This window comes from Equus asinus, chromosome 10, assembly GCF_041296235.1.
Source record: "Equus asinus isolate D_3611 breed Donkey chromosome 10, EquAss-T2T_v2, whole genome shotgun sequence".
Taxonomy (NCBI): Eukaryota; Metazoa; Chordata; class Mammalia; order Perissodactyla; family Equidae; genus Equus; species Equus asinus.
Window position 1 is genome coordinate 34166996 of NC_091799.1, and position 25623 is coordinate 34192618.

Below are 25623 nucleotides of genomic sequence, written 5' to 3' on the forward strand. Positions count from 1 at the left end.
CCCACACCAATTAAATCAGGATCTCTGGGGTGTGGCCCTAGCATAATTTTATTTTTAAGAAAATGTCCCATTCTAACGTGCAGCAAGCAAGAAATGAGAACCAGAGAGCTACAGCATGGTGCTTCCTGGGAAAATTAACGGACTTTTTGAGAAGTTCCACTCATCCTATAGGTGGAAGAGCATCTCTTGTGAAAAACAGGTTCATTCAATAGAAAAGAATAGAGAAGAGAAGAAATAAGGGACGAGTGAAGAGGGAAAAGAAAGAGAAGACAAGAGAAGAGAAAAGTTGACATATCCCTGAATGGTTCTTTTTCCATGAAGTTCTGCTTAGTCTCCAGTGCTGAGCCAGTTTTACAGCTCGCATTGACTCTGACTCTTCAAGAGTTAACCAAGAAGTCTGCGAAGCAGGAGTCAGCTTGCTAGAGCTCAGAAGACTACTGAAGCTGAAAGCAGGCGTGCTTCACAGTGGAGCCAGCTGTTGGGCCCATCAGTGGGCGGGTGAGCTTGTATGTTGCATCACTTTCCCCTCGCTCTGGAAACTCACATCTGATTATGTAACTTTGTTCAAGTAAGGCAGAAGAGCCCAATTAGATCTGGCCTCTATCACTGAAAAACTGCTTATGCCAGAGACAGCTCTCGCTGGAACAGATGTTACTTTATTTATTTAAATGATGGAGATCTTTACTGGAGAGTTTAAGTTTGTTGCTGATGTATTCAATTCATTCCTTATAAAAGGAACAGCATGACAGGCTCCTGGTGGAACAGAAAGAATCTGAAGTCACTCCCACCTGCGTTTGAATCCCAGCTCTGTGTCTCTGCTCTTACTTCCTGTTGCTCTGAGCAAGTCACTTCGTATTTCTCATCTTAATCTTCAAAATGAACTATTGGGATTTTTAAGGAACTAACAATGAAGCAAGGCAGGGTTTCCCAAATTTTAGGGGTAAATGAGCATGGCATTAAATAACACGGAACGACATAGCAACAAAGTTATTACCATTTTGATTCTCTTTCATTCCATCTGATTATATTAAAGAGATGGAGGTATATTTTTGACACCTCTCTAATCTGGCTATTCCTTCCTTTAAGAGTGAGAGAGCTGGTCTCAGGTAAACTGTATCTATTATCAGGCAATTGTACGCAGCTGGAAATTAATAATGTGGATTTACATATATTTTGACAATTACTTTTATGGCATGTGCAACCTATTTAAGGTAGGGCCTTTTAAGTAAATTTAAGCCAAAGAAGTGGTTAAAATATTAAATGATGGTCCACAGGTGGTATACACACAGGACAAAAATAATTAAGGTGATACCCCAATAGTTGAAGTTTAGGAAAAACGGAGTAAGGTATATGATAGAATCTCACACTGAGTCTGTGAGTATAGTTAGGATTTAGTCAGAATTCTGGGAAAGAACAAACAACTGAACCGGTCCTTGCACTCTGGTTTGAAACAAGCTCACTACGAAACAAATTCGAGACTGCATATTCTGATAGTGCGGACGATTCACACTGACTCAGAATTTCTCTCACCTTTAGCCTGGCCTCCGGCTGACAGAAGAACCCTGGCCTGAAAAGAGTAAGTCTGCTGCTCATGTTTTCAACACTCAGTGACTTGGGAATGGAAAAAAAGTGGGGAAATACAATGATCTTTTTTTCTTTTTGCATTTTCTTTTCTTTTTTTTTTTAAGATTGGCCCTGAGATAACATCTGTTGCCAATCTTTCTCCTTTTATTTTCCCTCCCCAAAGCCCCAGCATATAGTTGTATATCCTAGTTGTAGGTCCTTCTAGTTCTTCTACGTGGGACGCCACCACAGCACGGCCTGATGAGCGGTGTGAAGGTCCATGCCCAGGATCTGAACCGACGAACCCTGGGTCGCCCAAGCAGAGTGTGTGAACTTAACCTCTAGGTCACCGGGCCTGCCCCACAATGATCACCTTAAATCTGATTAGCCTTTAGTTAAAACTTTTAAAAAAGAAAATACTAGATCACATTGCTTTTTCATGACAAGTCATGGGAGGAAAGATCCCTATTTTATCAGTTCTTTGAACTGTCAAACGTTGCTGATTATTATTCTCAGTAAGATAAGGAAGTGAATGTTAGAGAATATTACTATTCTGTGACCACATGACCTCAGGAACAAGACAAGAGACTACAGCTTAGGAGGGGAGAGCAGAACACATTTAAACTTAAGTATATATGGGATTTGCCTCCTGTTATTTTTCCTAGGAGGAAATATGAGGCCCCCAGAACTATTCAACTGCTGATACAAAGTTTTTGTTTATTTTTCCAGGAATGCAACTTTTGACCACAAAGCACATGATAGCATAAAGTTCTTAAAACATTACATCGTTCATTTAACCTAAGGAATATAGAGTGGCATAATCTATACACCATAAATTGCTGTAGGAAAAGGATTCTCTTTTCTCTTGAGCTATAAATGAGCTCATTAGCCTTGTGATAATCTTTCATTATACAAGTCACACGGGTTCTTCTGTAAGAAAGCAAAACCACCAGATTCTGATATTGGCTTTCTGCTTCTAGCCTGTTCAAACTTTAAAATGGTTTTATGAGATTTAAATCTAAACACAGTACAAAGCTTCATTTTTCCAAAAGAGTTCAGAGACTTCATCTCTAGTTCTGGTTGAGCTATTGACTTGATATGGGTAAGTCCCATCTCCACCTTGGACTCACTTGACCTAGCCACAAAATGAGTAGATTATGGTAGATTAGGGGTAATTTACACACTCAAATGCCAACAGGGGCCAGGCAGGTGATATAAACAAAGTAAGCTGGCCAGGAGTAAGATCATAGGAAGTGGCGGTGGTGATGGTAAATAAGAAAGTACGGATCCTCTAAAGGGGGCAGCCACCATCAGCTCCAGGCCACTGTCAGCCAGGGAAACAACTGAAGAATAGCACAAGCCCCTTATTCCTAGCACTTCTCTCACCTTTAATTTAGTCCCTCTTAACTTGCTTTTTCTCCCTGACTTTCCTGCCAGACTCCTACCCCCGCCACCAACTTTCTCAGAGCCTCCTAGATATGTGCCCTTTGGACCAAGTTTCTCAGGGATGCACACGCCACCCTTCAGCTCCTCTTGGCCCTGGTCTTCAGTCCGACCCTGGGAGCTGGAGCCTGGGACATCTTGCCCCAGTTGTATGATTCTTTCACATGGGCTTGATGTTGCCCTAAGTAGTTGGACAAAACTCTGTGCTGTCCCAGAGACTAAAGGTGTTCAGCACCAAGGCACAGAGGCCTGTGCATGGAGCTCTTTGCACACCTACACAGCTGGGCCTGGCTTGTGCCCCTTGGAACCTGGCACTTTCCAGTGCTCCCAGGAGGAGGGAACAGAGAAAGACACCCTGAGTTTAACTGGCCTGACACCCTTCTCCAGGGAAAACCCATGAACCTGAGCCCAAGGGCTGGTGAATACTTGTTTACTGTGTAAGCAAGAATAGAAGAATATCTAATGTACCCTGGAAACTTGAAATAGAAGAAATAACAGCTTTGAGAAATTTTTTAAAAAGACAGAGCCTCTGAAATATCAAGAGAAGCTGGAAATCCATACGTTTAAAATGAGAATTCTCTAATTTGTCATTTTTGCCCAAGAATTAAAAAGATTTTAAAACACTACACAAGCAAAACTAACATAACTGTAGGCCAGATGCAGCCCGTGGATAACCATCTTGTGACTTCTGCACTAGATGATCTCTGAGACCGTGTACACTTAATATCTAGATAGCAAATCTTTGCTTTTGTGTGTAGGCCATAAAGTGGAGGATTTGACACCGTTTGAGGAAAGCAGGACAGGAGCTGGGCTGTTGGGGAGACGGTGTGTTCTACTGGTGGTTGCAGAAGGGTAAGACAGCCTAGGTCAAAAGGCGCTTGCACAATGCCATAGGGCACTGTTCCTCATAGCTGTTATGATATGGGCAAAATGATAATAACAACAATACTAGCCACAACCACAAAGCCACCTTTGCCCATTCAGAGATGGCCATGCAACTCTTAGACTTTACAGAGGGGTTTTGGGCAATTTTGTTCATCATTTTTCTGATCAGGGAAGGAAAAACTGTCAAGCAGAACAACAGGATTGCTAACGAACAGATAAGAGAACAACGGCTGATTTCACTCTCTTCTTCTCCTTTGGGAAGGAAGTGCTGCAGAGACACCCCCACCCCATCCTCTAGGGGGCGGTGTTACTACGGAGCACTTGCTTGAGTAGATAAAGGTGCCAAATAAGAAGGTGCCATTTTGTCTTGTTTTGCACAGATGGCTCTGTTATCCATATGTTTTTGTATCCAGTCTCAGCTTCATCCCCACACCACTTTCATGACATAGAGCCTTCTGTGTGAAAGGAAGACAGCTGAGCTCAAAACTTGTTCCTCCCACCTCCACCCCAATTTTTAGCTCTGCTACATTAGGCAAGTAATTACTATCTCCGTATCTCTGTTTCCTCGTGTATAAAGGAGAATAATAGCAATGTCTACCTCATAGGGTTGATGTAGGATTAAAGAAAATCCTATACCCCCAGGGGAAATGCCTGGTTCTACCTTGGTAGTACTGAGCTATATTCTCTTCCAAAGTTCTTGTTTTCTCACCTAAATTTCTCCTGCTATAGTTAGAGTTCATCTGGTAATCTTTTGCCCCCCCGTGATGGGAAATGAAATCTGAAATAGAATTATTAGGTTAAGCTGTATGGAACTGTTCATATTCAACAATATCAGTAAGATCTATAAAATGGCAATTTCATATGTTTCAAAATAATACAAAAGTAGTCACGAACCCAAGGGAGGGAAAAGCAACTTCCCTTTTTATACTGGTTTCGAAATACATCTGAACAGCCTATACATTTGGGAAAGATGAGACATTTGGTAGAGGAATAGAAACTTCCTCATCACAAGTAAACTAACATTTTTCATCTCCTTCCAGCTTTCAAAGTGCTTTGGATAAATAAAATTTTCTTTAACTCCATGACAATGCTGGCGATGGATGTAAGCACACAGCTCTGCATACACTACTAGAAGTGTCACCGTTGGTGTGCCATAGAGTTGTGGGATGTGTAATGTGCTATCAGAGTTCCAGTCTACATGTCCACACACTAAAGAATATTTCAATTAACAAAGAGAATAATGTAAAGAAAACCCTGTCGCTCATGTGTAGGCTGGATCAGACAAAACCTAGCTCCACAAACATTTGGATCAAATGCTTAGATGCCTGGGGACCACCCAGTTTTGGTATCCCCAGTACCCTGACAAGGACAAGATGTCTTTGCACTTCCTCAACTTTCTATTGGCTGAAACACTCGTTACTTTCGGCTTGGCAGTTTGAGCAGTCTACAAGGCACCGTTCAAATGTTGATCTATAAAGTTACCTTCCATACATAAAGACATCAAAAAAAAAATCCGCCATGGAATCCAAACAGATAAGAATTTACCAGCTAATTTCATTTACTCCATATCCTCAAAGAAAACAACTTTCTGTGACAGTTCCGCAGGTGGTATCACATTTGCTCTTTGTTCATACTTTCATGCAGTAACTTTTTAACTTTTCATTGAGTACCTACTATGTGCCAGGCCCTGTTTGAGGCCAGGGCTTAGCAAACTACAAGCCCAAGGACCAAATCCGGTCCACTGTCTGTTTTCCACATAAGGTTCATTGGAACACAGCCACATTCATCCACTTACGTGTGGCGTATGGCCGCTTTCTGGCAGAGCTGAGTCGTTGTGACAGAAATTATCTCGCCCACAAAGCCAAAAATATTTACTATCTGGCCATTTACAGAAAAGTTTGCTGACCCTATTCTAGCTAAAGAGGATACAACGGTAAAGAAGAATGGCAAAGTCCTCATGTGTCTTCAGATGTTCTTGGTGAGAAGATTGTTCTGAATGATTACCACTTAACCTAAGGGGCAGCCTGAGCTTGACCCACAGATCCCAGTCAATGCCGCTGCTGGGGCTTGCAAGGATCAAGAAAAAGAATGACAGGTGTGGAGACAGATGTGCGAGAGGGGGTTAGAGAGGAAATGGTGGGAGATGGGATTAGTTAGTGTGGAAACCAGCTGGAACAGGCAGGCCACAGGGATTCCCACCAAGGGGCATCTAGACCCATGCATGGGCCAGGAGCCAATGTATCAGAATCACCTGGAGACATTTTTTAAAACGCGGGTTACCAGGCCCCACCCAGGAACCCGAATCTGAGTTCCAGAGGTGTGACTGAGCTTCCACATTCTTAGCAGTACCCCAGGTGATTCTGAAGCATGCTCAAGTTTGAAAGGCACTGAGTTAGTGTTTAGTTTTAGTGAGCAGTCGAAGGCACTCCTAACGCGGTCTGGCCTGAAGTCCACTCGTGGCAGGTGAGAAGGGGAAAGAATCGGGGCACAGACACACAGAGGTAGATGCAGTGAAAAGGCAGTTTATTGTCTATTAATACTGTACAGAGGACCAGAGAGAAGCTACAGGTACAGCATCAGCTGTCGCTGGCAGTGTTATTTCTGAAGTCGGTTTTTGTTTTGTTTTTCATCTGAAGGAAACAGAACAGTCAAAGTACACTTCAGGTTACAAAGTACAGCAGCTAGTCCGGCAAGTCTAATTCAGAGTAAGCACGACAGGCTCCCACCCCACCCCCCAACCAACCACAAAATGGATATATTTACAGAGATGTCACTCACCCCAGTGAGCTGCTAAAGCTGAAAATTCCATCAACAACCTACATTCACTGAAAAGCTGCATCAGACACAACATTTTCTGGAACCCCTGTGTGATTTCAACTCTACTAAGTCAGGAGCTTGAGAGGAGGAAAGAATGTTCCAGAACCCCACAAAGGATAGAATTCTTCCCACTTGCCAGAATAGGATATCACGGAATTGGTGTTGGAGCTGCACGCAGAAGAGTTCAGATCAGGCATCGCCTGGTGGCCACTTTGTACTTAAAGACTTGTTGTTGCAAAACCTAGAGACTGGATGAATCCCTGCCCACCTCATGTGGAAACTGAGAGGTGCCCAGAGTAATAAGAGACCAGAGTACACTGGCTCTCCCTTAGCACCTTCAGGAGGTTGCATAGTTCTTTCATTTTTGGATTTGTCTCCATGACACTAATGTTCACAGCTGGGCTTGAGTTGGGCATATTGGAGGGGTTCTGATGATGAAGGAATTCTAATGATTTGCATGGGTACCAGAGGGGTTCTTTTTCTTGAAATGGAGGGAGTGTTTATGACCTTGCCCTCTTGGAAAAAGGATCTCGGTCTTTGAGGGTAGTAGAAAAGGGTCCCAGCTCAGGAAAGGATGCTGCCTGGGAAGAGAGTCTACCAGGAGTAGGGAGTAGATTCTGAGGCTTAACTCACTCTGTCAGCCAGAGGAACAGGCGTGGGTGAAGACCTTCATGAAACTGCATGTGTATGCGATGGGAACTCAGGAGGTGGGCAGAAATTTGGGGGAAAAAAATCCAATTCAAAACTCTAAACATTCAGAATCTCCTGTATGGATGGCTAAGGACAATTCTTTCCTGTCTTGACTTAACTCTGAAAATAAGATACAGCCTTGTTGATATTTACAAGGCCAACAATACCTGGTAAGTTTTATATTGTTGGTTTATACATTTATGTCTAGGTTGTGGATGGCCAGATGCTTCTGACTCAGCATTTCACATATATTACTCAAATGCACCGGAGCAAATGGTCTCTTAACCTCAAATGTAGCAGTTACTCCTTAAACATGTGAAGGAGTGGGACTTTGATCATTGCTGGGCTTGGCTTATATTTAAAATAGCTATCTCCTTCCAAAAGATCGTTGTATATTGTTAAAGGTGTAGCCCAGAGAGCTCCCAAGCCACTTAACACAGTTTCTTATGCCAGGTATAGAAAGCTTGACCTTACAACCTAGGTCTGTTTGGAAACACCAGATTCCATGCAGTGGCAGTGCAAGGGCAGGTCACAGACCCCCATGCCCCCCAAGGTCTGGACTAGAGCTCTAGAACTCACCAGAAAGTTACCTTAATGAAATGGAGAAATAACTCAATCAATGGTGTTTTCAAACTCAAGCTTCCTAATGCATACAGATTTCATTATAAAAATATTTTTCCTTAAAAAAATACATAAACGTACAATATTCTATTTCTAAAGCCACTCCTGACTCCCACCCATATCATGCTACTCGTCTTAGACTACAATGAACAGGCACCCCCTCAGATATGGCTGAATCACACCAGGTGAGTCCCACTCTCCTGCTTTTTCAAGCTATGCCAATTGTGCTTTAAAATATGCTCCCAGGCCCAGAGAGGAGGTCCACAAGTTGTCCTCCCTCATGGCAGGAAGGACTGTAGCAGGTCATGTGCTCCAGGTGGCCTGCCCAGGAATGTCGGAGTGTGATGACTGCAGGCTCAAATGAGAACACAAGAGCATGTGTGGTTGGTAGACGGGCAACGGCAATGCCCAGGCTATTCTCATTTTGTTCCGCCTGAGCCAGATCTGCCTCAAGGCTCCTGTGATGAAATTCACAGCTCCAAAGAGGGCTGGGTAGGGGTGGGGAAGAGAATGTTGTGTTCATACAGCTTTGGAATACAACCTGCGCTTTTGAAAAGGACAGAAAAGAAGAACATAAACAGCGATGCTAAGGCAAACTTTCAAACGGCACATCAGAACTCTTTTTTTTTGTCATTCATTTTGTGAACATCACAAGGCAGGTACATTCTGTAAACATATATACGATACAGTACATTAACCATAGGAAAATAAAAAGAAAGCCACCCTGTAATTCTTTTCTTTCTGTGTTTCTGTTCTTTCACTCCGGAAGGACTGCCTGAAATCTAGGGAGAATTTTCTGGTTCAGGAAATAGACTTTTCTTTTGGTAAAAATGCAGTGACTTGCAAAAAAATAGCCCCAGGTGACTAGTAAGAGCAATGTGGGGAGATGACCATTCGTACCTCAACCTGTAGAAACTTAGAAAAGTCACAAAATATAAAAAAGTCATTAATGTCAGGAAGCATTTTGCTTTCCTGCTTAGTAAAAGAGAGCATTGAAAAATTGTTTTTTACAAAAGTTAAGGCTGTCCAGATCTTTGATGCAGAAAGTCTGCAGTCCCCAAAATTACATGTTATATTTTCACGTTGAAAGCAAGTTTTTTGTGCTACGGTTCTGACCTTATGTTCAACTGGAGTGGAGAGGGGAAGCAGAGGCCGATTTAAGTCGTATAAAACTCAAGGGGGTGGGAGGGAGGCTAGTCTAGAGATCCCCAGTGAAGTTGCCCTTGGACACTTTGAGGATGTAATCTTTATCCTGTCTTTTTCTACATTCAAATAATAAGTATTTTGGTTTTTGTTAAAATGGGAATTTTATTATGGACTTTGCTGAAGCTATGAAAATACAGACACATAACGGCACTGTGCTCCTCATAAAAGATCGACTTTTCTTTTTCCCTAAAAAATGCAGGAAAGTTTTCCTGAAGAGACCAGAAGACTACACAATGAAGGTGAACTGGCAACTGGACTCAAAGATTCCATCTTGCTCATGCCTTCGAGCTATTTTGTGATATATACCATAATTCTGTGGCCCTGCTGGGTTGTACCACCCAAGACGATAAAGGATAGTTTCTGGTTCTGTCCTAATCAGTGGAGTTCTATATACCTTGATTAGTAAATTGAGGAGCCTCTGAAAGATTGCATATTTACAAAGTTTCTGAAACTTACATCTTACTCTGCTGAGAATCGGTGGTTTCAATACCAAATGTGCACGTTGCAAAAATACAACATGCAACTGCTCGCCTTGGAATGGTTTTTGTTGTAAACAAAGTAGGGTCGCAGGAGATGAGAATATTCCCATAAGGAATGGGCCCTTTGGGGAGTTAGACTTCGCAGTGGGTCCAGTGACAAACAGAGATGGCAGAGCTTCTAGGGTTTGAGTAAGACCCTTAAATCAACAGGGTTAATGCTTTTTAAAAGGGAAGAACTGGTTTAGTGGTTCGATTTTGGCCTCTATCACGTTTCCTCCCTCCTCTTTTTCTACCCACTGGTTCATTGGCATTAAATAAATGATCATTGTCAAGGGTGTCCTGCAGCCCCTTGAAATGAAATTCTGCAGGAAGTGAAAAGAAATAAGCTGTTTTCAGACTTGGCCTCAACGTTTTGCTCCAGAGATAATATTGTATCTCTAGAAAACTCGGTTTAGATGTTTTCCCCCTTTTATAAAAACTTGACCCTAACCAAAAATAAAATAGTCTACTTGCATGTAGGAAAAACACATTTATCACCAGAAAGTAGAATGGAAGAGGTGGGAGTCTGAAGCAGACACATGTCTGTTAACATTTCAGAAAGGAGTCAAACCAAATGAACTCTAGAATTTGTTTGCGTTTCCTGAAGGCCTTTGAATAATTTTAGGCTGCTCAGGAGGCTTACGGAAACCATGTTTGGGGTTGCCAGAAGGAAATTCCCTAGTCCCTCGTCCTCTCTATTCCCAAAATTAAGCCACATCACTGGATGTTGTCAAACTAACTTTTGCTTATATAAGGAAAATAGTATAATTAGGGGTAAAAGAGGTACAAAGTAAAAAAAAAAATCCCCTTAGTTTGTCCTGTTGTACATCAAAGGAAAAAAGAGTCAAGGATACACAAGTCATCAAGATTTTTCAGGATATGTAAGGTTGAACTTTATCATTTTAACCATTAAAGGATTTTTAATTCAACGCCATTGAAAATCTATTTATAAACAAACGAAATATCCCTTCTTTCCCTCTTTCTCCTTTTTCCTTCTAACAGGGAACTGGTTATACGATTTTAAAAGAAAGTCCCACTAACCATTAGCTCAAAAACAACCACGGTTTTGCAGCTTCATTATAGATTCTCTAATTAGTCTGGTTATGGAAGTCAATACCCTGTATTTTTGAAGGACGTGATACCACACACAATAGCGTTTTTACAGAGAAAATGCCAATATCAGCAAGGAAGGCAGAATGTTCACAATCACAACTCTGTGGATATTTTCATTATGAAAGAGAGTTACTTGTTGCTGTAGATGGGATTATAGGTCTCATCCCATAAAAGTCCTGGCTGAGCCTGAATCCTCTGTTATGATAGGAAAATGATGCAAGATATGCAAATACATATGCCATATTCATACACACCTTCATTTACTGTGGCCACAAATCATTTTAATAAAGGGAACACATCTTATGTTAAAGACCATTAAATGATAAGCTTTAAAAGTATAGAGAGAACTCAAATTCATATAATTTGCTAATCCCTATAATAATAATTGATGAATGAGAGTGTAGATTATCATTGGTCTTTTGGATCTTACATGTAGTGTTGTAGAGAGAGGTGCAGATCATCGTCTCTGTGAGAAACCAGTTGACTTATGGTAGGTCGTTTCAGGGAATTATCTGTCCTGTTAAGACTCTTGATTCTGTTTCTCAAACAGCACTCCCACAGGCTCTAAATTCTATCATTCCACTCACTGACTGTGCTTTCAAAAACTCATATCAAATAGTTTTAATTCCCAAAAAGATAAGTGATGGTAAACTTTTAGACTGTTTCTTTCTTAAATAATTAAAGGAATAGATTGTCCAAAACAATGAATCTGTTTTTTCTATGTAAATAGGTCTATCTGGCATGTCATTTTATCAAACATTTAAATGATGCTTCTTAAACGACCATTTACTGAGGAGCATGAAGCTGAGAGTGGCAAGATTTATAGGCAGCAAAACCAGGTATTATTTCTAGGTAATAGAGCAGTTATTCAATTGTAGCTGCTTTGGTGAACCTGACACTTAGATATATTCCCTCAGCTATTCAAAATCAAGCCATGGATGGAATCATCTAGAAAGTAGAACTTAGCTCCTTTATTTTTCCCTTGTTTAACTTTTTTTGTTTACATATTGGTGATAAAATTACTCACTTTGTGCTCATTAAAAATGTAAATTTTTTGAAAAAAAGTAACTTTGAAAATTAAAAACTATCGTTTTTTTCTTTCCTCTTGGAATAAATATAATTTCAAGCAAAGACACTTAAAATAATCATAGGTAGATTTAGTACTAAAAAAGCTATTTATGACAAATTTAGTTGGTTCTGTAAAAAAACTCTCTCAAAACTACCTTTTTTTTTTTTCTCATCTACTTTCCACAGAAGTTAGACTGGATGTAGTATGTCTTACTGTATGTTTTTCAAAACTATGTTCTATAGAACTAAGATAATTTTATAAATGATTTGCAATAATACTATGAACATTTGGGCAAATAACTTAAAGTTAAGATATCTCTGTTACTAAAATCAGTTAAAATGTTACATCTTTGTTTCATTACTATATTATTATTTTACTAAATTGCTTCCCTTTGGTTTTACTATACATGTGGCTGTTTGCTTTGGGGGAGCGCTAAGAATTTTTTAAAAGAATTCTTCATCATGTTCTAGATAAAAACTATCTTTTGATGTTCCGAAATCTCCAGAAGTTTAAGAAACCATGCTTTAAAAAGCTCAGTTATGTGTTACCCAATGAGCATTTGTGGAATGGATTGAAGTACTTAACGTTGAGAATACAGGTCTTTCTTAATCTTTAAAATTTTTTTTCCATTCTGAAGTTTCTTTTGAGGGGTGAATAAACCTACACGGTGACATTACGGGAAACATTCTCTTTCTCACAGGGACAGAAAGAAAAGAGTCCAGATGTAAGGCTCTGTAATCAACTGGTCAGGGGAGATGAACTGTTAAGTTCAGTTACAGCACCATCCACAATGAAGTGGGAACATCGCCGCAGGAACCAGGGTAGGTCACAAAGACTCTTTTAGAAATATGGTCACTGCAGAGATATTCCTCAAAATGATCCCTTCGTTGAAAACAGATTAACATGATCAGAAAATATCCGTGAAAAAAAAACCAATATAAAAGTTTACATTTTTTTTGAGAGAATAGAATGGATTTACCTAATTTTGGAGATCACGACTGATGCTTAAAACAAAGTTTGTCTCATGTCCTTAGAAAATTAAAAATGGTGCTTCTTATAGAAAGGGTCCATCAGTTAAGCCATAGAATGAGACAGCTCCTGATGAGCAGGTTACGGAATCAGTCCCTACATTTCAGCTGTGACAAGCGCTGCGTCTTTTTCTTTTACATCAACTTCATTTCAGTTTTAACAGAAGGAAAGCCAAAGATGCACAATACTGTAATCTGGAAGCTTACGTAAGGCAGCAAAAAGCATCATCCTAGATTGGACAGACTAAGTAAGATCCACTTTTGGCTACACTAGCAACCGGCTAGAGCCAACAGCATTTTGCCACACAAGATATAAAAGCAAAGATCCACAGCAAGGGAGGCAAGGGAGAAATCAGCGACGTGGCGATGATGTGTGACTACGTGATAGGAACACGCTACAAAATGAAGCCCCCGGTACCAATGGGCTCAATTCCAGTCAAGTGAATTAAGGCTACTATATAACTGGCTGATATGAAGAGTCCATTCCAATCGAGCAGTAAGGAATTGATTCACTCTTGAAGACACAAGGAAAGGTTTAGAGGAAAAGCAAGTTCTTGGAAAGAATGAAGCACACACATGCACGTTGTCTCTCAGGTGAGGAAACTGGAGGAAAATGAAAGGGAAAAAATAAGAGAGATCAAAGCAATCCAACTGCAAGGCAAGGCAGGTGTTTGCTTCCAGTTCACAGTATTGCAGTTAGTGGTACAGTGAGGTCTACGTAAGTGGTGGAGAGCACAGAGGCTGCCCAGAAGAAAAGGGAAGAAAGAAGTGGTCACATGACAACACAGCATTGACAGCGCTTTTTCTTTTGGGTACCTGGGGCTGGCTCTGTGGCCAGGCTCTCTTCCTTCCCTTCTGGGGATGAGGGCTCTGTGGTGTCTGAGACGGGCCTCCCGGACACAAGCTCAGCTGCATTCCCATCAATAGTGGACACATCTGTCACTGTCTTCTCCCTCAATGACTTCTCATCATCTTCATCAATGAGGACCAATTCAGCCTTGATGGTTTCATCATAGCCTAGCACCTTTTTAGTCTCCTCTTCATCCTCGATATTTTGGTAGCCCATGAAAATCATGGTGACTGGCTGATCCAAGTGTGCCTCTGGCCCTTCAGTGCTGGGGGCTTGGGTCTGCTGCCCTGGGTTCCCAGAAGTATGATCTTTCCTAGACTTATGTACCATTTCTAACTTGGCTTCTTTGCAGAGCATGTGTTCCTTAGGGTGGCTGACGCTCCCATCTGCAACCACAGTCCTTTCTGACACGTGCCCTCCTCTTAAGCTTGATTGTCCAGCCTTCTGAATAAGCTCTTCTACATCCTTTGAGCTTAATTTGTGCACTCCGTTTTCTACTATGGTGCCTCCTGAGTGCACCTCATAGACTACTTTGGTACCATCATCATAGACTTTGACTCCTCTCTGATGGACCCCCTCTGGGCCAATGGTGGATGTAGAGAGAATCTTGGTCTCTCCTGTTTGTTTGTCTGTCTCCACATTAATTTCCATGGCGTACACAGCTTGAATGAAAACAAGAGAAAGGAAGTGCATGTTACAACAAAAAAAGCCAGTGAATGGTTAATTGCCAAACAGACAAAAAAAAGGTTTTGTGCCCTTTCTAGTCTAACTGCCAAGCATCTCGAGTGTTAGAGTGAGTGCACACTGTGGACAGAGGTGGTTATATATGTGTTTTAACAAAGCAGCTTAATGCACTGGGAAGACAGATGTACAGAGTTACCGTATCTCAATGGCACTTAGACTTTTAAGGAAGATCTGCTAAAATAAGGCCACAAGCAACTGTTTCAATCCAGTATAACGAATTACAGGGAGGCTGGCAACATGCAAGTCTACCTAGATTGAGAGCTTACCCTAGGCATATAGACAATTGCAAAGCCCTTGGTTAAGATATGTCCTAGTTCCAACCTCTTAAATCTGTTTTTAACTCTTTCACCGAGGACTCTACTGTTTTTACTACATTTCTACATGTTCTCTAGTGTTAATATAGAACATGCAAAAGTTCTTGCATGCGGGACACGGCTATCTTCCACTGTACTTTAAAATAAGATATTTGCAATTGATTGCAAAAATTGAAAAGCTACAAAAGTGGTCAGATTCTATGCTCTGTGAGCACTTCAGTCACTTAGCAGGTTTCTAAAACAAGAACTAAGAAAAGAACAAGACAGAGGTAGCTTCCTCCCATGACACTGGAATTTGAGGACGATGATCACAGACGGCTCTTTCTTCTTCCATGCACACAGCGCCAAGTTCTCGTGATTCTTCCCCATGCTATCTTTCCCATCTGTCGCCTTCTTTCTGTTCCACTCTGAGACACTATTTCCTCTTCCCTAGACTATTGCAAGAGCTTCCTATCTGGTCTTCCGGCTCCAGTCTCGCCCTCTCCAACTCATCCCAAACCCTCCCGCCCATCTCAGCTTCCTAAGGACCAGCTCTTTCCTGTCCTATAGACTCACGTGACGCTCTATACTTTCAAATCTATTACCTCAGAGGCTCCCAACGAGGCACGCATTCTGGATGGGAGGAAACTGGGCCAACTGTCCCCTAGCACCCTTTCCCTGAATGACCCGCGGACACATCACCCTCCACAGCTTCAAAACTGAATCCACGTTCTCTCAAAACTCCCCCAGAGTCTTGGTGTTAACTAACAGCAATACCACCACACTGGTCTCTCGAGAAGCCTCAGAATCATACCTGATTTGGCCTTTTCTTCCTAATTACCCACAGTCAAACAATTGTTGCGGCAAATTCTATGTCAGACCTACCCCCTTGCATCTCCTCATTGCTATCTCTATCAGCTGCTCTCTGTGCAACAACCTTGGGTCCGATTTTTCCTGCCGCTTCCATCTTCTCAAGGCCAGAGGGCCAAAGGCAGCCGAGGCCTGGTTTTGTACGGCTAGAGAAGTAAAGAATGGTTTTTACATTTTTAAAAGATTATTTAAAAAAAAAGAAGAAGAAGGAAAGAATTTAAGAACAAGGAAAAAGGAAAAACCAAAGAATATGCAACAGAGACCATATGTGCTCCACAAAGTCTAAAATATTTACGATCTGGCCATTTATAGAAAAAGTTTGTTGACCCTGCTAGCCTATGCTCCAGCCTGCCCATAGAGTTACTTTTCTCATAAACCTTCTGTTAGTTCTTATGTGTGTTTAGGATAAACACCAAACTCCTTAGCTTGGCCTATAATTTCCTTTGGAATGTGTTTGCAACCTCCCTTTCTTGTCTTGTTAGGCAGCCCTGCTCATTCCACATACGCTCGGGCCATAACAAAGTTCTCACTATTCCCAGGATGCTCAATATCCTTCCACGACCGCTTGTCCCTGTGCCTGCTGTCCAATCTGTCTAGACTGCCTTTCATCCCTTCTCCACCAGGAGACTACTGGAGTCCCATGTCCCATCTCTGCTTATCATTGCCTTTGAGCCCTTACCTCTTTCTGAATAACCACAAGTTCCCCAACTGTGTTAAGAAGATCCAAACCATCTTTTCAATTGCATGGTCCATCCAGCCCTTTTCCTCAGTACAACCAAACAACACCACCCCGTACCTAAACATTTCCTGCTTTCGTTAAGATTCCCTTCTCTTGAAATGTCCTTCTTCTGAGTTCCTGTACAACCCAGTACGACTCATCCACCAATGCCCAAGTCACCTGCTCCCTTTTCCATAAGCTTTCTTTGATGCTCCCATCTCTAAGTCATCTCTCTCTTCTTAAGATTCTCGGAATACTTCTTCTAAACCTCTCAGAAGGCACTTCACACTTTCCACTCAGTGGTATAATTATTTCTGGGAATGTTTTATTAGCTTTATAGATTTTGGGGATCCTTAAAGGCTAGTTTTTGCCTGACATCTTTCTATGATTTCTCCCTCCCCAGAGCACCTACCTTACAGCCTTCTGTATAGAAATTACCTGATAGACATACCTGTGAGACAAATGCTACTAATTTAAAAGGCTCATTTGGTTGTCTTAATCTAGTCACAAATATTTATATATATATAATATGACACCAATGAAAAGGTACACACAGTGATTAATGTCTGAACTGGCTTTAAAAAAACAGCAATGATACCATTCCATCTGCTTGAGTAATAAAATACAATCTGTTTATGGTTAACACTTAACTGAAAAGATTTTGAAGCAAAATCCAATGCGTGACTTCCATCATGTCCATTTTGAAAGTTTTACTTGTTCAGCACAAAGATCTTGAGTTTCCTTAAGTGATACAAGGGGAGGCCAGCAAATATTTGTCATAAAGGTACATGGGTTCACATAATGATGGTGACCAAGAGAAATGTTTGTCTCAGTTATTTCCTGATTTTCCACAAAATGTGTCATCAAAGTAACAGAACAGGCATTTAAAATTTTGCATGGGCTCCAAATAGTTGTTCTTTAAATATTACATTTATATTAAAAAGCACAGTTTTGGGTTAAAATATTATGCCCTATCACTACTAACACTCATGGGACATATTTATAAATAAGGAAGGTAATAATGCTTGTCAGTTGTAGGTACAACATCTAATTACATCCCAAACATCCAGTAATATGTGAACAAAATGACACATTGACCTGCAATCAATACAGAGTATGGAATGAAATATTTCCATTTTTATATTTATATATGATAGGATACAAATTATGAACATGATAATCTTTAGAGATCTCTCTCTCTGCCCGCCAGTGAGAATGCTGTCATTGTTGGTCCAGTTTTCCCTTCTCCACCACCCTAATCCTCAATCTCATTTGGTCTTTGCCTGTTCCTAGAATCAGAGACTAGACAGAAAGGAGGGAAGATGAGGAGAAGTTCTTTTCTAGAACAGTTGAGTAGATCCACACAATAAAGAGTTGAGAAAGAAGGAGTTTAGTGGAAGAGAGTAAAAGCCATGTGGGAGATAGAGAGGGAGCATTTTGTGGTGGTGGATGATGCTTTGGAGAGTGAAATGTGGAAGAAAAAAAGGGAATACAAGAAGTGCTTCTGGGTGGAGATATGAATTGGATCCCTTTTATTACCGTTCAGGAAAAACAGGTAAAGAACAGAGTTCCTTTTTAGTAGCTTTTTCTTTTCTTTTTTTTTTTTTTGTTTATGAATTTAGGCTGTATTTTGTTAAATGTGACATGGTTCTGGGACTGGACCACATGGGACATGGTTTCATTAGGGTTACATATTAATATTTATATTTACATGCTGTACACTGTTCTTTCAATATTTCTAGAATATGAGAGAACATTTTAAGACATTTTCATAATAAAATAAAGCTAGATATGCTATGCCATAAAATACAACAGCCATAGGTATTTTTTTCCCCAGATAAAACATAAAGCTTCAAAGGAAACACACATTTTTAGTAGGTTTCTTCAGGGTTTGGTGCACAATCCTTGTCTGCATTCACTCTCTTCTCTAGTAAGGGGCACTTAGGTGAATACTTTGAGAAGCTCTGGCCTAACACAAAGGCAATATTTAGACTCCATGGACACACAAGTGAGAATCTCATCAGACATTCAGAAAACCATGCAGAGGTGTGAACATTTATCTTAAACGTGTTGTTCACAAATAAGCATTTATATTTTGCTCCAGGTCTCAGCCAATAATATTTCAAATGTGAGTCAGGGTGCATATGAACCAGTAGGAAAATAAGATACTTTAAAATTCAACATTTTGTTTTTGCTGCATGCACACAATTTTAAAAACTTCTGCATTTTACTGCTGCCAAGTAGTGCATACCAAAGACCTCTCACTCACATCATGCCCTCATCTCTAACCACAAAGAATACTCTCTGATCCACCCTTTTCTTCCTTCAAGCTTCTCCATGCCACAGGTACAGTACCGTCTGTAGTGATGAGGGTCCTGTGCTCATCTTATTGAAATAAAAATGAGGAGGAGGTGCGGTTCAGGGGAGGAGGCTTTCTGGGGAGTCCCTAAAAGAGATTTTGAAAGAGCCCCATGGATGTAAAGAAAAGTATTTGAAGAAAAGCTTGGAGGAAGGTCCTGGAGACAGAGAAAAAAGAAAGGAAACAGTCCAACGGGAGTTCCAAAGATAGAATGACTGAAATCTGGAAGTGTGTTTTTATCAAATGATCCATTTAATTATTGATTTCCAAACATTATATACTGATGACACTAAGATCGGAGTATATAAAGCATCCCTCCAATAACCCAGTGAGAGAGCCAAGAATATGTTCATTTTGATAATGAAGAATGAGAACCAAAGGGGTCAGTTTCTGCAAAGGGATACAAATGAATGACTGAGTTGGTGCTTTGACTGTGGGCCTCCACGTTGAGTTTTCTTGGTCCTTGCTCCCTCATAGCTCTCTTGTCAATAGGAGAACCACTCTGAAGAAGCAGAGGTCACTGTAATGGAAGTTGGCAATCCCAGCCTCTAGGTTCTGCAAACAGCTAGGCGTGGGTTACAGTGGGAGGCCCTTGGGGAAGACACCTGCCTGGAAACCAAGGTGTGGGTGGGATGAAGGGCCACCATGGCTGGTGCACTGCAGGGTCCAGAGAGATGGGGCCAAGGAGCAGAAAATCCTTCATTCTAGTTCAAACTAATTTCCCTGGCTCCATGGGCTGTCTTGTGCTCTGTCACCTTCAACTTTGGCAGAGACAGAGCAGCTGTAACAGCTACGAGGAGCCTAGGGAAGAGGAAACAAGAGCACCTGATACAGAGGGAGGGGACCAATTGACATGATTCCATTTCAGAATCAAGCCAAGAACATACAAAATGAGACACTGCGTTCCGTGAGGACAGGAAATTCAATCATTGTTAAATGCCTTGACTCAGGCTTCTCCCAACTCATTTCCTCTGACTTGTTGAGATCAGTGGGAGGAAGAACAAAGCTGAGGGTCCACTGCAAAGTATAAAATGACACGCCCCACTGTCATTAATCAGTGAGATGGGTGGTGTCAGGGAGAAACACAGTGGGTCTGATTTCCTATCCAGATGACACTCCATCTTGGGGCCTCACTTTTCCCAACTGTGTAATGAACGGTATCCAGCTTCGATATTCTATGGTGCCGTGAACTTCCTGTGTGGCTCATGAGTCAGTGACGTGTAACATACAATAGGAAGGCAGTAGACAGCCAGCTCACAACTGTCACCCAGCAGTAAGATCATCCCCATATAATGAACATCTAGGAGCTGCATCACAGCTGGAATGTGGAAGAGAAGCCATGCATATGCTTGGGTTTGAATGAACAAACATCGTGCAGTCTTGTCCCTTCGACCTCATGATTATGCATATATACATATGTTCACAACTTCTCTTCAGGTTGGAAACATAAAATGGCTATTGTGATGTCAATAACAATGGAAACAAGGAAATTAATTCAGAGTGGATTCTCCCTCTCATGCCAGAGGGCAATCTCTAGCTTCAAAACCCAGTAATTGAAAATTTCTTTGAATCGATCATTTTCCCAAGAGACCTTAGTATTAACAAAAATGCCAGTAAGGGTATGATGTTGATGGATAACAAACGCAAAAGCCAATTTCTTGTGTCTGATTTTGCTTCTACTTTTTGATCAAGAAGGATAGTTTTCAGGCTGAAAAGTGCCAAAAAGAATATTGCTAAGAGGTAACCAAAACCCAGATGAGTAGAGAAGATTGGAAAATAATAAAGCACCAGGAACATAAACGCTGTCAGTGCTTTGGGCCACGGGCCCCAGTTCCTTTATCGATGAATTTGTCTCGAGGATCTTGTCTACCAGGAAACGTGCCCAAGGCAGAGACTCGCAGTTCTGATTTTCGAAAATGAGGAGCAAATTCCATACACTGCACGGAAGTGCGCTTGACATCGTGGCTGGCTAAATTCTAGAGTTAGTTTTCAAAGAGCAGAGACTCCCAAGACCAGCATGGGTTCATCATGCAGACACCATGCAGACTAATCTCACTTTCTTTTTTGTTCAAGGTCTGTAGACAAATTAGGCAAATGCCAGAGATACAGCGTCTGTGGATCATCATATGTCCTCGTTATATTCTTGGGGACAAGACAGAAACGTGTGCCTTGGTGTCAGGACAAGTGTCAGAACTTGTTATTGGCTGAATGGTCATGTCCCACAGGCACTGATTTAGGGTTCCCAAGGGGCAGGAGACCCCTAACGGTATGCCACAGGCCTCTGACTTTGGTTCCAACTGTGCCATGTTTTCATCAGTGAAATAATGAAAAATAATAAAAGCTTGTTTTTCAGATTTGAGGTGATGCTAAACTGAGATGAAAAGTGAGATTATGAGGTACCACAATCATGAGCTGTAAAGCCCCTGACAATAAAGAAGAGAGTTTTCTACCTTCAAAACTGTTAAACCCTTTATTCAAATGAAATCTGATGCAGAAACATACTATGTAAACGCAAGTGTGGAGGAGCTGCCGTCTTTGAAGAGTGAGAGCACACCAGAGCCCCAACCACCAACCTTGCACCATTTCTCTCGCCCCCTTCCGCTGAGGCTCCTCCGTGACCCCTGGGGACCCCCAGCACTCACGAGGGACAATCCAACAAGAAGAAATTTAACAGTCCTATCAAATCTACAAAGGACAGAAAGGCACGCAGCTCATCCTCATTTTTGCCTTTTGAGATTAGTAATAAGGAATTCTGTAGGTTCTTCTGTGTGTGAACAGGTGAAGCAGTGTGTGCACAATTAGGGGAACAGACTGCACATTTCAAATGAAATGATTCTGCAACAATGAGTAACGATGCTGGATAAAGGAAAGGAAACTGAGCAGTGGCACATGTCAAATGACTTTGGGGCTTTACTTTAGAACCTGGAGCTGAAAGGCCATGCCAATGAAGTGAGTCACATGGTCTTTGGTGTCATGCTCTGCTCTGTGGGGCAATCAGCACACCCCAGGGTGCACTGGGCAGCTCTGAGCATTGCATTCTGGGAAGACTAGAGACCAAGTGGAGAGTGTTCAGAATGGCAGAGGGTGTCTCAGAGCCATATCATCATCTGGGGACCCTGAAGAGACTGGGGCTGTGAGAGTTAAGGGGATGTAGAATGGGGATCTGGGAAAGACAGGAAAAGATAGTCATTTTCAAATACCTAAAGGGCAATCAGAATTTAGGTTTGATCTGAGCAGCTCCAGGGAGCAGGATAAGGACCAACGGGTGGGAGACAGAGGCAGACAAATGATGGCTCCATCAGAGGAAGAACGTCCCAATAGTCAGAACCAATTATAGACAGAATGTGCCACCTGGAGGGAGATTAAGGGCCAATCTTAGAGGTGTGTCTGTGGTTCGAGGACCTCTTTGCCGGGCTGCTGTACCCTGTTTCCATGTTTGAATAAGGGATTGGAATAGATGCCTCCTAATTCTGAAAAGCAATGATTCTAAATAAATTCCCATTTATACACAATCCTAAACCTCTCAAACTCCAAACAACAAAAACATCTTCCATAATACTGAGTAATAACAAGTGACATTTATTAAAATGGCCCTAAGATTGCGCAAATTGCCAAAAGGACGTTCCTAAAGTGAGATGGATTACATCTAGGAGAAAGTATTCTAGGGGTGAGTGTCATTAGTTGGTATGCTATCCATGCTCTGTGTGGTCACTGTTCGCCATAAATGATGAGTCTGGATACCCTATTCCAAAACCACATCAAATGCAATTCCTTCCACAACTGCTTCTGTGTATTTCCACAGTAGATACATTTATGCAAACTAGTTCTTAACTAATAAGCAAAAGTACATGTAAACTTATTTTTTAGAAGTTTCGGATCACATAATACTTTTTAAAAACTGCATTTGCCATTTGGATCACATTTTTGCAGTATCTTCAAACACGAAGGATGCTAGGTTGTGATAGTAAGTGTATTCCTACATACACAGCACTACCATCACATTAACATATTGCTCTTGAACTTGACAACCAACACGGCTGAAATCTTTTTTATAGCTCTTAAAAGTTAGCTCTCACACACTGTCTTACCCCCTCCATGAGCTGATCCATTTGTTGATTATATCGCATGTCCCGTGAGGTGCAGGAACATGTGGAGAGGGGCTGGAAAGCTGTTTACCCACCACGATTGGGAACTATCAACACCCCAGTCTCCAGTAACAAGCAGAAGGGGTGTAACTTTTGAACCGTTATTACCCGAGTTGATTTCAGAAATACACCTTGGAGCATTTAAGAGTCTACGGCTTAAGTCACTGCTTATGATTTCATTGTAGCACAACTGTAGGCTGCAAGTTCAGGTTTAGCCATCCTGTTAACTGTCCAGGGATATGTGGACCTGGCCCGGGTCTGACCAGACACCACCTGCAGTGCCACCCAACTCTAGAACTCTGAGAGTCTGTATGCAAAGGTAATACGCTACGATGTTTACAGAGACACCCAGTAGGTATTTAAGTCAGTGCACATGACAGCTATGCCAATACTTACTTGCCATTTTATTTTACTTTTACATCAAAATAAAGAGGCATTATCTGCTTCATAAAAATATTCAGACTTGCCTATATAAAAGATTTCCTCCAGCTTAAATGTCCACAATGGGATTAGTTTTATAAAAGCTGTCATTATGTGATTTATTTTAAACAAAACTCACCTAGATGATGTCAAGCATAACCTAACATTCATATTTGAATGTACCTACATTGTCACTAACTGTGCAACCTTGGCAATTCATTTTTTCACTTAACCCCCTGGCCCTCAGTGCATGTCTGCGCAGAGCAAAAAGATTGCAATTGAGATTTACTTTTCACGTCCATCCAGTTCTGATTTCTGAGGCACATTCACATTGAACAGAGTAAAGCATAGTTCTCTATATACTTTATCCTCATAAATGCATTATTTTCTAAAATTCACAATTGTGAGAAACGTTAGCAAGAAATATGTTCTTTAAATTGCTACTTTTTTCCCCCAAATATACCACAGTAGCTAAGAAATAACTTCAGAAATGGGAAGACTTGGGATTATATGTTCATAATATATAAACAGGTTGATTCTCAAAGGATTCTGGCAACAGACTTATACGCTCTGAAAATACTTTCCACTCAGCTTCCATCACAGCTCATTTGATCTTGTATAATTCCAATATGGAACATAAAAATCCCTGGTGGCAGAGTACAGACTAACTTTGAGAATAAGGACAGATATAAAGACCACAAACATGAGAGACAGACTCCTCTGAAGTTGGAGGGAAAACCTTCCACGATTTTCTCAGTACTCCCTCCCATGCGGTCCTCAATTACTCATCACGGCCCAGTGCCTGCCCTGTGTGGCCACTGTCAAGTCTGTGTCTGAGACTGGGCTGAAGACAAGGTCCCCCCAAGTAAAGATATCTGGGCATCCCTCATTAATAAACTCCGAGAAAGGCAAGCCCCATGGCCAGTCCTGGCATCCAAACCAAATAGCTCCCCAGGACTTACCAGCTGCTCTGCTGGTCCCGTCCTGCCCAGGTGATGGTTCTGCTGTTGGTGAACAGAGGAGTGGCAGGTCGGGGAGCTGGGAGGAAATGTAATTTACTGCATCTGGTAGCAGAGAACAGGGAATACAATTAGGCACAGTGTTGGGAGGCCCAATGGGTTCACTGCCGAGACAGCAGCTCGTCTGCCCTACATAATGGACCGCGGAGGCAGCCACTGAACGAGAGGATCAGGGAAACAAAGACAAGCATTTGCCCAGTGATGGGTATTCAGCAGAGTAGCTGAGGCAGGAGGGATCCTGGCCAGAGAGCGCGGGCCCCAGAACTGCTCTATGTATTAAAAGATTCACCAGAAAGCTCTAGATTCTGGTACAATGAGCTCAAGGGAAAAAAAAAGAGAAGGGCTAGTGAGAGCCATTATCAACTTGATGGGATTGACCAAATATGGGACATCAAACTAGAAATGTGCCCTAAATGGTACTGAAAATAAATTTGGGGTTCAGTCCCTAAAATGGAAATATAGCTTTATGTGCCTGAATCATTCAGAAAACCAATTTTATAGGCATTTAAAAAAACAAGTCTCCAGAATTTATCCCATGATTTCAACACTCCAGGCAGGCGTTTCAGCGGAAAATCCTGAGATTCTAAATAACAACACCCCGTGAACTCACCATTAGCTCAGTTTCAGGAAATGGGGTTGTACAAAAGTGGGGGACCGGCTCTGCCCAGGAAAAGCTCAGGTAGGGAGAGGAGACGCTGGAGGGCACGAGCATCAGTAGGCGTGCCAAAGTATCAGAGGAGAGGAGGAAACCACTGAGTGAGACAAGGAGAAGAATCTCTGTCCCCAAAGAGAAGTGGGAGAGTGAAGGAACATTCTAGAAAGCTGGCTTCTATATGATGTGACTCCTTCCTGTGTCACAACCATGTCCCAGAATCATGGAATATCAATCACTCATCAATAATTGCATCTAACTGCTTACTGCATATCTCCACTGAATATCCCACAACCACCTCAAACTCAACATGTCCAGAGCAGATCTCTCATCTTCACTGCTTCTCTTGTACTCTGTATCTCGGTTCACTGGTGCCACAGTTCACCCAAGATCCTGGGTGGCACCTTCATTACCCCTCCCAACATCCAGTCAGTGCCCCCGCCTCCACTTCATTTACATCTCTGACATCTGTCTCGTTCTCTTGTATCCTTGTCCATACCACCTTAGTTCTGGTAAGTTTCTATTTTCTTTTTTTAATTTCATGCTGGGTAGGACCGTGAAGAGACACTAGATTAGGCTTAGAATTAGGATTAGTTCAGT

At 41.6% G+C, this 25623-nt stretch overlaps 1 protein-coding gene across 16 annotated transcripts in view; it reads right to left on the reverse strand.

The window, feature by feature from the left end:
- PALM2AKAP2 (PALM2 and AKAP2 fusion) overlaps nt 1–25623 on the reverse strand; it is a 452863-nt gene that overhangs the window by 180865 nt on the left and 246375 nt on the right. For 5 of the 16 annotated variants that reach the window (XM_070519033.1, XM_070519031.1, XM_070519030.1 and 2 more), the window contains 2 exons: nt 24315–24416; nt 13770–14465 (listed from right to left, as the gene is read on the reverse strand). The exons of 7 other annotated variants lie outside the window; for them this stretch is intronic. In XM_070519033.1, coding sequence (XP_070375134.1) covers nt 13770–14465; nt 24315–24416 — 798 coding nt within the window. The remainder of the gene's footprint in view (nt 1–13769; nt 14466–24314; nt 24417–25623) is intronic. 4 more of the 16 variants (XM_070519036.1, XM_070519035.1, XM_070519041.1 and 1 more) reach the window with 2 other exon arrangements.